The 15,504-nt window shown below is 35.5% G+C and overlaps 1 protein-coding gene across 1 annotated transcript in view; it reads right to left on the reverse strand.

Annotated features, from left to right (window-relative positions):
• Positions 1–15,504, reverse strand: part of dgkaa (diacylglycerol kinase, alpha a) — a 32,130-nt gene that overhangs the window by 3,576 nt on the left and 13,050 nt on the right. Inside the window, exons 2-19 of the mRNA XM_084099293.1 lie at positions 14,964–15,052; positions 12,339–12,415; positions 9,355–9,484; positions 8,007–8,081; positions 7,868–7,917; positions 7,677–7,751; positions 7,273–7,389; positions 4,549–4,666; positions 4,237–4,325; positions 3,169–3,288; positions 2,861–2,959; positions 1,987–2,073; positions 1,796–1,869; positions 1,611–1,685; positions 1,340–1,425; positions 1,152–1,241; positions 909–1,069; positions 678–742 (exon numbers count right to left, since the gene is read on the reverse strand). Coding sequence (XP_083955419.1) covers positions 678–742; positions 909–1,069; positions 1,152–1,241; positions 1,340–1,425; positions 1,611–1,685; positions 1,796–1,869; positions 1,987–2,073; positions 2,861–2,959; positions 3,169–3,288; positions 4,237–4,325; positions 4,549–4,666; positions 7,273–7,389; positions 7,677–7,751; positions 7,868–7,917; positions 8,007–8,081; positions 9,355–9,484; positions 12,339–12,415; positions 14,964–15,039 — 1,664 coding nt within the window. The 5' untranslated portion in view covers positions 15,040–15,052. The remainder of the gene's footprint in view (positions 1–677; positions 743–908; positions 1,070–1,151; positions 1,242–1,339; positions 1,426–1,610; positions 1,686–1,795; positions 1,870–1,986; positions 2,074–2,860; positions 2,960–3,168; positions 3,289–4,236; positions 4,326–4,548; positions 4,667–7,272; positions 7,390–7,676; positions 7,752–7,867; positions 7,918–8,006; positions 8,082–9,354; positions 9,485–12,338; positions 12,416–14,963; positions 15,053–15,504) is intronic.

Here is a 15,504-nt window from a genome sequence, read left to right on the forward strand (position 1 = left end):
AATTAAATTTATTCCTGTGATAACAAAGCTGAATATTCAGCATCATTACTCCAGTCTTCAGTGTCACATGATCCTTCAGAAATCATTCTAGTATGCTGATTTGGTGCTCAAGAAATATTTATTATTATTATTAATGTTGAAAATGGTTGTGCTACTTAATATTTTTGTGGAAACTGAACTGTTTAAAACAATGTAATGTTTTTACTGTCACTTTTGATTAATTTGAATGTGCCCTTGCTGAATAAAGGCATTAATATATATATATATATATATATATATATATATATATTAGAAGAAAATCTATTTTAAAAAAAAAAAAATATATATATATATATATATATATATATATACACATTTTTTTCTTCTTTTTTTCTTCTTCTTCTTCTTGAAAATCACTTGATTTATAACAACCTTAAACCTACAATGTTTCCATTAACTTTTTAAAGAATTATAATAGATTTTAAAAAAATGATAGAAAATTGACAATTGACGTGCATTTTAATGGACATTAGACATACGCTATGTTTACAAACACAGCATAATTATAAATGGCCAAGACTGAGTTCTTTTCGTATATCATAACTACTAAAATTAGGTGATGGATTTTGTGTATATTATTAAAATTATTTTTAAGAAAATATTGTAAAGAAATAGGTTTAGTGTGTAGACATGCTCACCTGCTGTTAAACTTCTGTGGATGTTTCTCCCTCATGGTGTGGAAGCGGTGAGCAATGGAGGCATCCTGTTCCAGACACAGCCAACACAGAGAGAATTATTTTTTTATTTTTTTTTACAAAATATAATTATATTGGCAGGAAAAGCACAGAAAGAAAATAAGGGTCTTGAAACTACCTAAAAGGTAATGTATTAGACGATTTCAGATGAATGCTGTACTGTATGTGTCTTACCACTCCAATGGAGAAATAGTTGTTGATGATTTCGTAGGGAACAGGATCACCTCTCTCCTTACTGTCCTCCAGGGTCACCTGTACGCTCCAGCGATCCATCTGCACCACAGAACTGCCCTCAATGTCCTTCAGGATCCGGCCCAGATCCATCCCGTCATAACCTACAGCATCATAAGCATGAGAGACACTAAATATAGACATATAGGCTCATGTTCAAGTTTCAAGTTCTGCTTCTGTCCTCACCTCCGCCCCATCGAAGACAGCGTGCAAGATCATTTCCTGTGCCAAGAGGAAGCACGGCCACTGGGGGGCGCACTGGCAGGTTGGCTTTATCTTTGAGGAATTGAAAAGAACAGTTGGTTGAAAGGGAAATGAGAGCATTACACATTTACAGTGAAGTCACAGGAAGTATGTTTGATTTAGTTTCCAACCTATAGCGTCCAGGATCCAGCCCACTGTGCCATCACCTCCACAAACTAATATTCTAAAGTTCGGCAGATCTCTGAAGAAACATAACCTGGTTTGGAAACAGAAGATCATATAGATTACCACTTTGAGCTTCTTCAAGCTTCAGTTAATTTAAGACCATCCACATCTATAAAACTAAAACTTTAATAGTTTTGTTTTCCAGAAGTTCAACCAAGCGGATGCAGGGCACAAATACATATTTATGTATGCTAAAAATGGTAGTGAATTCCTTACCCTGGACCTGGCCCACCACTGGAAAGGTTATAAACCTGCCGAGGATTCAACAAGTATTGGAATTTGCGAAGGATTCTGTAAAAACACATATTTAGTGATTAAAAATAGTGAAATACACATATCTAACACACATAGGCAATTAGATAACGATGGATGGATGGATTGATGGATGGAATTATTCTCACCTTTCTCCCTGTTTACCGCCGCTTTTAGGATTCACAAACACCAAAAGAGGATGAGTGTTAGGAATTGGGTTTATCTGTTTGGGGACAGGAAGTTGTGTTTTAGTTTCACTGCCATCATTCAGTATCAGTACCTCTTGTCTCTGCATGGTAAGATAGCAGAAACATAAAAGACTGTCCATGCTGTGTCTTACCTGTAGTACCTGTCCATCAGGTGTAGTGTTGTGGTCACTGTCATCACCTGAAAATGCGCAGCTGTTCTTTACGCAGTTTTGCCTCTCCTATGTGAGGAAACAAAGAACAAAAGGTACAATGGAGAATCACAAATAATCTGTGTTTTCTAAGCCGATCTTAAATCTTTTAACTATCTTCATGTTTTGTTTTTACTATCATCAAATGATGTTGTTGTGCTTTTGTGCAGCCACAGAGCTTTGCAGGCAGTATTTATTATCTAAACCAGGAACATATTTTTAATCCATTTTTGGAAGTCTTGTAATTCGCTTAGGTAAAAAACAGTCTAGCACAGTGGTTCTCTACCTTTTTTTGCCTTTTGGACCTTTTTGCCCTCACTGTCCAAAATAATATTCAAAGGAACCCTATGTAATAAAATATTATCAGAAATATTATCAGAAAATATATTATATTAAATTAGAATATTATATATCATTAATCTATATACACTGATGAGCCAAAACATTATGACCAGTTAAAGGTGTACAGAATATCATTGATGATCTACTAACAAAGCCACATCAGTTCTTGTAATCAATGTGTTGGATGCAGGAGACATGGGCAGGAATAAAGATTTGAGTGACTTTGACAAGGGCCAGATTGTTATGGCAAGGCGACTCGATCAGAGTATCTAAAAAATGGCAAGGCTTGTGGTTTGCTCCTGGTCAGCAGTGGTGAGAATTTACTAACAGTGGTCCGAGGAGGGACAAACCCCAAGCCCCCTTGGATGTTTGTTGAAGCCCCCACGTGGGAAAACCACTGGCCTAGCATTAAACAAATTAAATAAGCAAATCCTGCCCTGCCACATTTTCTTCCAGAGACTTTTGTTTGCATTACCTTGATGACGGGATAAATTGCCCATGGTGGTAAGATATGATCTCTGAAAGGGCCACAATCACATTCGAAGGGTTCCTGGGTTGCACACTCATCATGTCTCTAAATTAGGAGAGTAAAAAGTAATGAAAAATTATGAGAAAGATTATGAATATGACAAACTGACCTGCTTTATTAGGACGCACATTCTATTTCTGATATTGAGAGAGATATTTTATCCACAGTGTTTTTTTTTTTACCTAACAGCAATTTAATCTCTTATCATATAATGGTTTTCAGTAACTGTATAATTCAGAAAGTCCCAATCTCACCAAGGAGTGACACCAGACACAGCGTTTCCCAGTAAGGCCGTGCAAACTCTTGATCTTCTTCTGACACCGGTCACACTTCCCAGAATCACAGTTTCCACTCACCCAGTCATGGGTTGCAATCTGCATACAAACAAATGAGATGCACATATGCTGTTTACATTTCCAGTGTCCACTTGATGGCAGTACTAAAGAAAGAAGCTTATAGGAGATGCTTGAGGAGGGTCCCTTCTCCACTAGGCCCAATATGTCGGATTTACAATAAAATGACCTTAGTGAGGCTGCCTCATCACAGGACCTGGATAATGTTCACAGTTGAAAAAAACGGTGACTTAAGAAATAAGCCTATGACTTTTTTTTTTTTACCAGCCATGAAACATAGATTAATCCTTATTAAAGTTATAAACAGTTATTCAGTCAAGAGCAAAAAGTGACTGTTCTTTGTCTTTTGTTGTTTGATTAACATTAAAAACACAGACAGCAGCAGGAATATTAGGCTGCTGTCACTTTAAGAGCTAATACACAGATCCAATATACTGTTATGCATTTTATTTCTCAACTGTTTACGTTCACTTAAGACATAACTGACTATGTTTACAAGGATGCTTGCCAAGACGGGCAATGACATCATTTAGTTTGAATACGTCTGATCAAGAGCAAGACGACGTGAAAGAGAACTCAATTCAGTATTCAAAATGGGCTCAGATACACGTCTGAGACGTGGATACTTGGGCGCGCGCTTCTGATGTTTGCGCACAGTAACGAACTGAGTTCTCTTTTGCGTCTTCTTGAGCTTGAATATTTAAAATGGCAAGGCTTAAACTTTATTCTTTTTATTTCTTGTAATTAAATAATGTATTACTATTTTTTTTTTGTTAGTTTTATTTTAGTACAGGTTTTTATAATTAATTATAAATAGTTTTCAAATTTTCTTAATATATAACATATACAGGTACCACGAAAGGGTTTTGTGCATTTTTTTAATGTTGTATGCATATTACTATATATTATATACTTTAATATATTGGTTTTAAGTTAAATTAAAAAAAGAAAAGAAAAAGGTGTGCTTACCCCTGTCTCTTTCTTTGACATCACATATGTGCGGGTGCAAGGAGCCGGGTTTTTATTGGCACACCGGCCATGGACTGTGTATTTGCAGCCTGTGTATGATAGCAAATGGTTGTCATAACAAACTGATCAGAACTAAACATGATTCACTAGGTATATAAACCACAATATACATTGGATTTCTGGACTGTATCTTGACAATTTTAGCATTTTAGTTGTTACAATTAAACATTTTTTTGGCAGTCTGGAAATATTGATTACATTTGCAAAACAATCTGTGAACATTTCTTGCAAATTACCCAGAATTCCACTCACAGGTGCAGCAGAGACCCTGTTTGCGGAGCCCCAGCAACATATTCTGACAGACGTTGCAGTACACAGGCTTGTTGAAATGTTTCATCCTCCACAGGTGCTGGCCGTCTCTTTGGGTCATCTTGGGAAAGCGGAAAAATGTAATGTTAGGGAACAGGTTATGTTTTTCTTGATAATCTAAATCAAATATGTTTTTATGAGGCTAATGCTTTACATTATTTAATGTGCCTCTAACCAGGGTGTTACTGTAGATACAAGGTAAAAAAGGTAAAGAAACAGCTATGACATATATAGCCTCATGACAAGGTAAAGTTTACCCCAAAATGTAAATTCTGTCATAATTCACTCACTCTCATATCATTTCAAACCTGCATGACTGACTTTCTTCTGTGGAGCAAAAATTTTGATATTTAAAAAAAAAAAAAATCACACCTTAAAAGTGTAGCAATGATAGTTCAAAAAATTACAACAAAAACACTATAAAAGTATTCCATGTGACTTTTTCCAGGTCTTCCGAATTGAAGTCATTATTCAATGATACTATCCCCCTTCAGTGAACTGTTAACCTGAGAATCACTGTGAACGAGTCAACAAAGATGTGAAAACATTAACTCATATTCAAATTTAGTGAAGTTTCATGAGCGAAATCAGTCATTTCAATAGGAATCTGTACGATTGAGAATTTCACATGAGGGCGAAAGTTTTCCCCACACAGATTTTGCAACATGCAGGTTCGCCACGTTGACCAACAGAAATCTGCTTTCTGCAAAATTTCACTATAAGTCACGATTCATGAACAATTTGTGATTCATGAATTAATCTGTTTGATTTGTGAAAAGGCTCATTTGTTTCAATGAAAAGAATCGGCTCATTTATTCCCAGATTCGGTTCTTGAGTTGAACTCAATGAACTAGTCGTAGCTTACTCTGGATGGAACATTTTGTAAATCCTTACTCAATGCTAGCGTATGACTTCAGAAGACTTGAATTAAAGCACATGAGTCACATGAACTACTTTTTGCTTTTTGGTGTTTTTTGCCATTTTTTATCTTAATAAGATGAAAAGTACTCATCTATTAAAGGTACAGATGACAACATAACCGTAAATAAAATGATAATCAGTGGAAAGTGTTTTTTACCACTTTCAGTGACTCACATGAGTGTTAATTGTTTATTTCACATTGCTTCCTTATTTTACACCTACTGGCAATTTTTTTTATGAATTCAATGGCCAGCTGGAGGTGGTTAGGGTGGGCTAAGGACACTGACTCATGCAGTAAGTCACATCAGATAATTATTAATAATTCATCATATTATTGGTTTGTATGACTCAGGCGGGAACTTCAGGCGGCTGAACAGGAGGTCAGAAACTGTAGCCCACACAGCCAAGCTGTAACTGTGCCCAATGGCTCAGCATAGCCCTTGTGCGTTGCATGGGCAGGTAGAAATAGCACACAGGAAAGTCCCTGGCTTTGATACATGGTTACAAAGCTCTGGATCACAAACACAAGACAGTCGGGAATATGAGTTTAGGACAACTAAATTCATGTTAGCCCTTCTGTGAATAAAATAATCTATGTGATCTATGAGTAGCTGACTGTGACCGTTGGTCTTAACAACAATTTTCTTGTAATCGCAACTTCCGCATTGACTGTGCATGTGGTTTAACTGTGAATTACACTTATATTCATTTCTAGTGTGAAAGTGACATTAGCTTAGAATTTAAGGGTTGAACATTGGTTTTTATTGTATTAAGACGTATTTAGTCGTGGCAGTTAACTCTGTGGCTTGTCTCCAGGTCATGCACTGGCACAGTGCGGACAGACAGAGGTCTTGGCGTGAAGTGTGAAGCCAGCTACCGCTCTGGCCTTACTTGCTGGATGCCAGCTTGAGCTTGCATTTTAAAGCTGTCAAGTGGCTTGTGTGGAAAGATGCATGTCAGGGATATTCTGAATAAATGCCTTCTTTAGATGCATGCTTATTTTAGTGAGATGTTATGTAAAGTAGATCCTACGCATGGCGTGCTACTGAGATGCACGGGATTTCTGTTTTGCATAGCACACTGCTAGTATGTTTTTGTTTCCTTCTGGTTGGGAACCACCACGGGCATGTGCTGCAATATTTAGATTAATAGAAAAATCAATATGGGGTTATCACTGACAAATTCTTAAAGTTTTAAATGAAAAAAAAAAAATACTGCTAATGTGATTCGTTTGCGCATATAAGCGGGTACATGCATGCAAGCTTGTGTTAGAAGTGTCACTGTTGCACCAGGGTTAAATTAAATTAATTAAACATGATCCTTTAGAAATCATTTTAATATGATGATAAATAAATTGAAACATAATGAATAAATAAAATTAAATGAATCAAATAAATAACAAATTTAAATAATACAAATTAAATTAAATATAAAATGAAAAATACTGCTAATGTTCATGTCGTGCATGCAAGCAAAGCATGTGTTAGAAGTGTCACTGACTCTTAACCAGTGCAAAGTCAGCAGGACCTTTGTTACGCTATTGTGAGGCTGAGAGACACAACAGAATCGGATGTGTCCTCAGATAGAAAGAGCGCAATAAATTTACATTATTTTCTCTGTTCCCTTTTGCCACTCCTTCTGAGCAGTGTAATCTGAGGAATAGTCTTGTACACTCCAAAAATAGCACCGCAGCTCTATGACTTTGCATCTGAAACTGTGTGAGAATCTGTACTTGTGTTTTCCTACCTTCAGTCCCAGTAAAACCAGTAGCGGGACGTTATTCATCCCCCCCTCCACCCATTCCTGTAATGACACCGTTCCACTGCTATCTGCGTCAATCGCTGTCATCATATCCTTCAGCACCTGAGAGTAATCGCAAAGTGCATTTCTGTTGTAACATGTACATGATGTAACTAAATGTTCACTTCAGGGAATAATTTGCATCATAAGGAGCAACATTATGCAAACATCTTGTCAGATTATTTTTTTCCCTTTCTTATTTTTCTCCATGACAAGTTGATTCATGCTATATGAGGGAGGAATGTGTCTTCAACAGGGTGTGGTTAAGATGGAAAAAGTCATGTTGAGCACATAGGCATTTCACTTCTTCTTGGGAAATGTTACACACACACAAACAAAAAACAACTCACAGGCCTCAGTTCAGACACATCCCAACCAAGGTAATCTGCAGCATGCATCATCTGGGCAATAATGCGGTCCACTTCCTGTTTCACGGAAACATGACTGGTTAAAGATATTACCAAAAGATGCAATTTGAGCACAATGATTTAGTTACATGAGGAATTGAAAGTGGATTATATTTCAGGCTAAGATCACCCACCGAACTGTCCAGAACACCGTTGCCATCTCTGTCATAGAGTCTAAAGGCAACTGTGAGGGGAAAAACATGGGCACGTATTGCAAAGTTGTTAACGATCATTAGATATTTGAAGTGGCAAAAAATAATAATTGAGATTTACATTCCAGTTTGTCCCTGGGCTGCCCATCTTCCAGGAGAGAGAAATAACAGGATACATCCTTCAGAAAGACTTCCCCTTAGAGAGAAACAAAGATATATATTCACAATACAAGAAATCGTTTATTTCATTGGTTTGATTATTTTAAACAGAGCTTTTTAAGCGTTGTTAAAATAAATCATTATTTTTAGAGAGTAAAAGAATAAGGTTTCACTTTATTTAAAGGTGACGTAGTTACATTGTACTTAAATAAGTACTGAGTAATATTAATTAACCACATGTACTTGTTATAGAGTTACAGTTAGGGTTAAGGTTTGGCTTAGGGTTAGTTACTTTGGTTACACTTTATTTTAAGGTGTCATTGTTACAGTGTAATTATATATTTAAGTACTGAGTAATAATAAGCAACTACATGTACTTACTATAGGGTCAGGGTAGGATTAGGGTTTAGTTGAGGGTTAGTTGCATGTAATTATGCTTAATTTACTGGTATTACTATGGTAAGTACATGTAACATATGTAACAAGGACACTGTAAAATAAAGTGTTACCAAGAATAATTCCTGATGTGACAGTTCATTTTTCAAAATGAACTAATAGCATTAAAAAATCATTTAAAAATCAAACTATGATAAAAAGGGTTCAAATAAATAAACATGATTCCCAGTAATGCAACCAATTCTGTTGATTCACTTACATATTTGTTTATACACGTACAATATCGTTCAAAAGTTTGGTGTCAGTAAGATTATCTTATTTTTTACCAAGCCTTCATTTATCTGATCAAAACTACACAAAAAAGAGTAATATTATAAAATGTGATTACAATCTAAAATAACTGTTTTCTATTTTTAATATATTTTAATTTATAATTTTAATAGATGGCAAAGCTGAAATTTCAGCATCATTACTCCAGTCTTCAGTGTCATGATATCCTTCAGAAATCATTCTAATATGCTGATTAGCTGCTCAAGAAACTGCTTAATATTTTTGTGGAAACTGTGATTTTCTTTTCTTTTTTCAGGATTATTTGATGAATGGAAACTTTAAAAAAAGTTTTAATTTAAAACATTATAAATATATTTAGTCACTTTTTTTAATTCTTTAATTGAATGCATCCTGGCTGAACCTCTCTCTCTCTCTCTCACTCTCTCTATTCCTTACATGACCTTCTAAGGTCATAGGGCTGGAGCATATCCCAGTTTCTCAGACCAGAGGCAGGGGAAAGCACCCTTGACAGATGGCCAGTCCATCCTTGCTGAATAAAGGTTATTACAAAAAAGAACTGACCCCAAATATTTGAACGGTAGTTTATATCCGTATGTACATATGAAAGCCTATACATGACCCACTGTTTTCATCTGATTTTGCCGACTCTGAGTTCTGGAAGGATTTGAATAGCCGCTGGCACAGATTTGTTGGGAAGTCCTCCACCTCCAAATATGTCTTCAGGAAGAGCCGGAAACCTTCCTCATCAATGCACTGAGAATATGAAGAAGAAAAATCATTATGAACAATAAAAGATGAGTGTGCTACATTAAAGGCTTTTATGAATTTAAGGGACACAGAACACATACAAAAATATAAACAAACAATTCACAAACATAGCGTTTTGAATAAATCATTGGGCTTTTTTTATAATGTATATTCTGGTGATCATTCAGAAGGGACACATTATTGGATACTTATAAAGTCTTAAAATTATCTGTAACCCTCTCAAGGGGATGTAATTGAGATACAATTAGATTCTGCACTACAAACCTAATCCTAGTTCTACTAACAGTGCCTGCTGTTCTTGCCCTAGTTCTTAACACAGAAAAAAAAACAGCAAGATGTATTCAAACTTAAAATGCCTCAGGATACTGCTGTTCTATCTGGAGGGGAAAAAAAGGAAAACCAAGGCTATGTTATGCTATGTCACATACTCTCCCCATTTTGACATATAGAACATAAGATTTCCATGACATAATTCAGTGTTTACTTTGTTTTAGTCCCCCAAAACAAGCAAGATATAAAGCTCAGAATGAGACAAACACATAATTTACTGAAACAAAACTCTTATACATTGATTTAAAGTGTTTGAGAGCCAAGTCAGCACACAGTCAGCTGAAAAACTTGTGCACAGATCAGGTATACTGAACAAATCTTTATCATATGAGCATGTCTGAATAGAAAATCTTTTAGAGCAACAATTCCACGACTTCTGAGCAAAGTCTTCCCGTTTTACACTGCACTTCCTGTTGTTTATCTATTACAAATGTCATTAGAACCATTAAACTTAGGGTTAGGGCACATAGCTTTTCATGCTCTGGACAAGGATGAACAGTTTATTGAACCTTAAGACAAAATCTAAAAATAAAAATAATAATAAAAAAAGTTTGCATATATTTTGTATGTGCTGTATTTTTGATACATCAGGCTTTAATGGCTAATATAGTATGATATAGTGAGAATATGGAGCTCACACTTAAGGAAGAAAAAAACTGTTTTATTCAAAGGCCCAAATTGAGCAAAAATATACAATTTGGCGCAGAAGTTGTTATCTATATGGTCAAAAATTAAGATGAAATTCTGATAGCTTGGAATGTAAATCAATGAGCTATTTATAACAATATACAAGACTACTTGCATAAAATGCAAATGAATATCAGTTGTCACTGTATCTCCCAATAATATGTTTTAGTAAGATGATATTTTAATGCTTATGATCAAAACTCTGTAGTTTTTATTGTGAGGAGCAAAACATAATTCAGTGCAATATTTTGATGATTGGGAGATCAAATAAATGTTCCTCACAAAAGCCTGGTGTATCATATTCGATTCTCTCTCATATTTGATTTTTTACTTCTATCTACCAGAGGGCTGACTATCTATAACTATCAATCAGAGGGCTGAAGGCATGTAGATGAATGTGTCAGTTTTTTCTTCAGTAAAGTTTTGACTATGTTACTAATTTAAAGGGGTGGTATAATGCCCTTTTCACAAGATGTAAAATAAATCTCTGATGTCCCCAGAGTGTGTATGTGAAGTTTTAGCTCAAAATACCCCACAGATATTTTATATAGCATGTTAAAGTTGTAATTTTTTGAGGGTGAGCAAAAATGCACCATTTTTGTGTGTCCCTTTAAATGCAAATGAGCTGCTGCTCCCGGCACAGAGAGCGGAGCTACAACAACTTGTGTCCTTAACAGCTTCGATTACCTCACACAGACATCCACTGAAAATTTTAAAAACTTTTAGCCTTTTATGTTCAAACCGGAACCAGAAAGATGGAGAGACTCAAGAAGAAGTGACAACATATAGACGACATTTCTGAATGGTTAGTTGATGAATTTATGTAGCTTATGTGTAGTTATCTTCTAGTCATTGATTAGCATATTCTGTCTTGATAATCTATAAATTGTGCTCCGGGGGCGGGATTTATGTAAATTTTAGGGTTTGTGATGTCACTAACCTGGGAGGAAGCTCATGTAGTCCCTTTGTTGTAGTCCATAAAAAGCAATTTCTTTAAAAGAAAATATCTCTCTTTGCTTTGAACTTAGAGCGTCGTACTAACTTTTCATCTCACAACCTGGTATGATCATTTAAACTGCAGATCTAAGAACAAACTTGCCAGAATTGTGACAATGGCAAGCAGAATAGTTGGCAGACAACAGAGGCCATTAGTACAGCTCTATGCTGAAAGGGCAAAGAAGAAGGCAAGGACTATTCTTGCAGATAGTTCTCATCCTTTCTTCAGTCAATTCGAGCCCATGAAATCGGGTAGACGCTATAGAATCCCTCTAGCAAATAAAAATGTGTTTAAGAGGTCTTTTATTCCAAATGCTGTTAAAATTCTTTGCAGATGTTGTTTATGCTCAAACAGCAACATTAAGTTAGAAAAGTGAAATCATAATCAACCACCCCTTTAAAGCCCCCCCCCCTTTTTTTCTTTCTTTTTTTTTTTTTTTTCCTACAAGGTGAAAAAACAAGTGAAAAATCCCTACAATAGTATAATGAGATAATTTGACTCTGGCCACCCAGATACCTTAGTAAACACAAAGCAACACTGAACTGCAGAAAAATAGTGTCCTGGCAACCACCCACAACACCTTAACATCATGGCAGCAAGTTTTGTGTGGGGAAACGCCACTAAAATCAGTACTGAGGTAAACTAAACACTCACTAACTAAGCAGGTACATGTTGAATCATCCAGCGGATGAGCTCTGATATGCTTGACCAGACGTGAAGTGATTTACATTACAGAGATGGATGGATCTGTTCATGGGTAATTGGACTAAGATGCTGTAAAAGCAGAGTGCTGACAGTTCGGCTCCTGGCAGCAAGTTCACTCACCTCTCCGTGTCTGTACTTAGCCAGCCTACCATCTGCATTGAATTCCTTTAACACATCTTTTACTTTTAGACTGCAGTCTGCAGAGAGATAGAAAGGGCGAGTGGGAGGGGGCAGAGAAGGAGAGAAAGAGAGAATAAGAAAAAGAAATGGACAAGATGACATTTTGGAACAATGAACCACAGACATCACACCTTTTAATGAACTGTATCTGCATCAACTCTGCATGACAAATAAGCTAAGCAGAAACTCAGTACATACTTAGACAAATACCTACAACACCTTACTGTTTTAAAATCCCTCAATCATGCATGAGACGCATGGAGACACCAAAGTTTGGCTGCTTAGCATTAGCATGTTAGCCTATGCTGGTCAGATGCTTTAACTACAGGACATGACTGCAAAAACTATATTACTTTATTGATCGCCATTCAAAAAATGCTATCAAAATAATTCTTTCATGCACATTTTTTAAATGCAGAATTTAAAATAAAAATATATTATAGTTTGTATATATATATATATATATATTGAGTTCTCTGGGAATTCAACCCATGACCTTGGCATTGCTAACTCCACATACTATCAAACGAGGTACAAAAACACTTTTATCAGGGCTGCCAAGTTTTGAGTTTAGCTTGGAGTGAGAATTGTGGAAAGACCTTGAACCACAATAAATGTATTATGATTATCAAAACATTTGGTAACTGAACAGAATTTTATTAAGTTTAGTGACAACATGTACAATGTTTACATGGTACAATGACTGGTAGGCTTTAGTTTTTATTATTGCTTGACACACATTTCTTGATTTCAATTCAATTCAATTCTTGTGATTTGATACCGATCTTGATTCAATATAGATTCATTTGGATAGATATTAGGTATTTATAATACCTATAATACCTATCTTGATAATTTTTCTCAAGAAAAAAAATCTCACCTAATGCTGTAAACATTTGAGAGCCCTGTCAGCTGGTTATTATTATTATTAACAGTTAAAAATAGTAACTCAAATAATTAAATATAATAAGGTTTTTATTATAATAACAACGTTATAATATTTTAATGATATATAAAGTAAAAGTAAAATAAGTAAAAATATAATAAACAAGTAATATAGTGCACATATTTAGCAAAATACTCCTCTCTATAGCTAATTATTCTAGCCAACTAACGTGCTATGGTCATTAAATGGCTTTCCTGAGGTAAATGTAACGTTATGTGACATAGGTTTTACTGACTTCTTTCCATGGCTGAATAACACTGATTGATCGATATTATGTATTTCGGTAAGTTGTACTGTATCTTTCAACATACCTATTGTTCATTCGTGTTTATTAATTAGTAGTAAAGAGTGATGATCAGTTCACATGCCGCTTGAACTGAGGCACTACAGTGATCTGTCACGTCACTAACAAGTGCCAAACGGTATTTATTGTTTGCATTTCGCAATAAAATTTACATAATTTGAGAACAGAGAATTTGTTTCATGTCAAAAGTAACCTGCTCTGTCTTGTCTGTCGGTCTCAGTGTCCTCTTTGTTTCGCAATTTTTCTCTGCGTGTGTGGTGTGAGAGTGTGCGAAAAGTGTCAATTGCACATCACTCAAACCAAAATATCAGTGATTTTAATATTTTAACCAATATATTAAGAAGGCCTACATGAAAACATACTGCATTGTAACAATGAGCCTTTAACATTATTAATAATACTGCTGAATAATAATACTGAATTATTCTATAATATCAACATATCAAACTTTTCAGGCTCCATTAAACAGGACCTATTTTGCTTTTTTACATTTTCAACTTTATTTAGTTGTGTGTTATGTGCTGTTTTACCGGCAAAGTTACAAAGCACAAAATTCTAAAGGGAGTAATTATCTATAAGCACTTTCTCTCCATGTAACGCCTCTTTTATAGTCTTGAGTTTTCTTCTGGGGACATATATGTCACAATACTCCTCATTTAAATAATTACTGCCCAAGGTATATGAAAAAAAAGGCCTGAATGAGTTGCGTTAGGCCCTGTCCCAAATGGCACACTAAACACTCGTGGCCCGACCAATCAGAGCACATTGTGCTTTTTGGAAGGAGGGGCTTCATAGAGCACAAAACAAAGCGTTACTGACAGACTGGGATGAGAGGTGCTGCAACAATGTAAAATATGTAAAAAATTATGTGTTTTTGAACATTCAAGCATTAAAACTATTCTAGTAGACCCCAAAAACAAAATCAAGACTTTGTAAAATGGCATAATATGGCCTCTTTAAATTAGAGATGTTAGTGAGAAACGTAATGTTCCTTTTTATCAAAGTGAATTTTTGCACATTTTCTTTTTAATAATCACATCATTTTAGTGACATTATAAATATTTGAATGGTGTCAATCAAATCAAGTCAAATCAGTCTTTTCCACCACTAGTTGCATGTATAAAATATTTAAGCAAGTGAAAAACTGTAAGTAAACCGGGCTCACAGATGTCTTGGATGCACACGACTGGCATGTTTTTTTGACCCTTAGAATACAGTGTCATTTCGCACTTAAGAACTGAGAGTGACTCATGGTTTGTAATGATGCCGAGCATTTAGTGAGAGTGGGAGGGATGTGTGGGCATCACAGACTCACAGTCAATGTACTGCTGAAGCTGGATGAAGTCTATGGGCCTCAGCTCTCTATCATCTGACTCGCCCGGGTCTGACATCACGCCAGAGCCTCTGAATAACAATGAAAGAGGGAAAGAGAAAGGTTGGTGAGAGGCAAACAGACAGATTAAAAGCCAATCCATCTTTACTTTAGATACAGTTTTCATGCACTTAAAGCGAAAAGAAAATCTTTAGGCCTAGACACAATTATGGAAATACAATGCATGCACATTGCTGTCAGCCTCATAACATCCCCTCTGGCACATAACATAAATGCTTTGAAAACATTTTCCATGAATAATGTTACACCATATGATACTAAAATTCTCCATGAACATGGTGAACCATTTTATAAAAGAAAGTAACAATTCAAAGTTCACCTTTTGACTTTCTGGTGTCCAAAATGATATTTTTTTCTTCTTTAAGGCTGAGCAAAGACTCTAAATGTGTCAAAATAATTTGCCATTCTTTTTTTCTATTACGTAAGGTACACTGTAAAAAATGATCGTAATTTTAACGGTAAA

This window comes from Abramis brama, assembly GCF_963993115.1.
Source record: "Abramis brama genome assembly, chromosome: 22".
Classification (NCBI taxonomy): Eukaryota; Metazoa; Chordata; class Actinopteri; order Cypriniformes; family Leuciscidae; genus Abramis; species Abramis brama.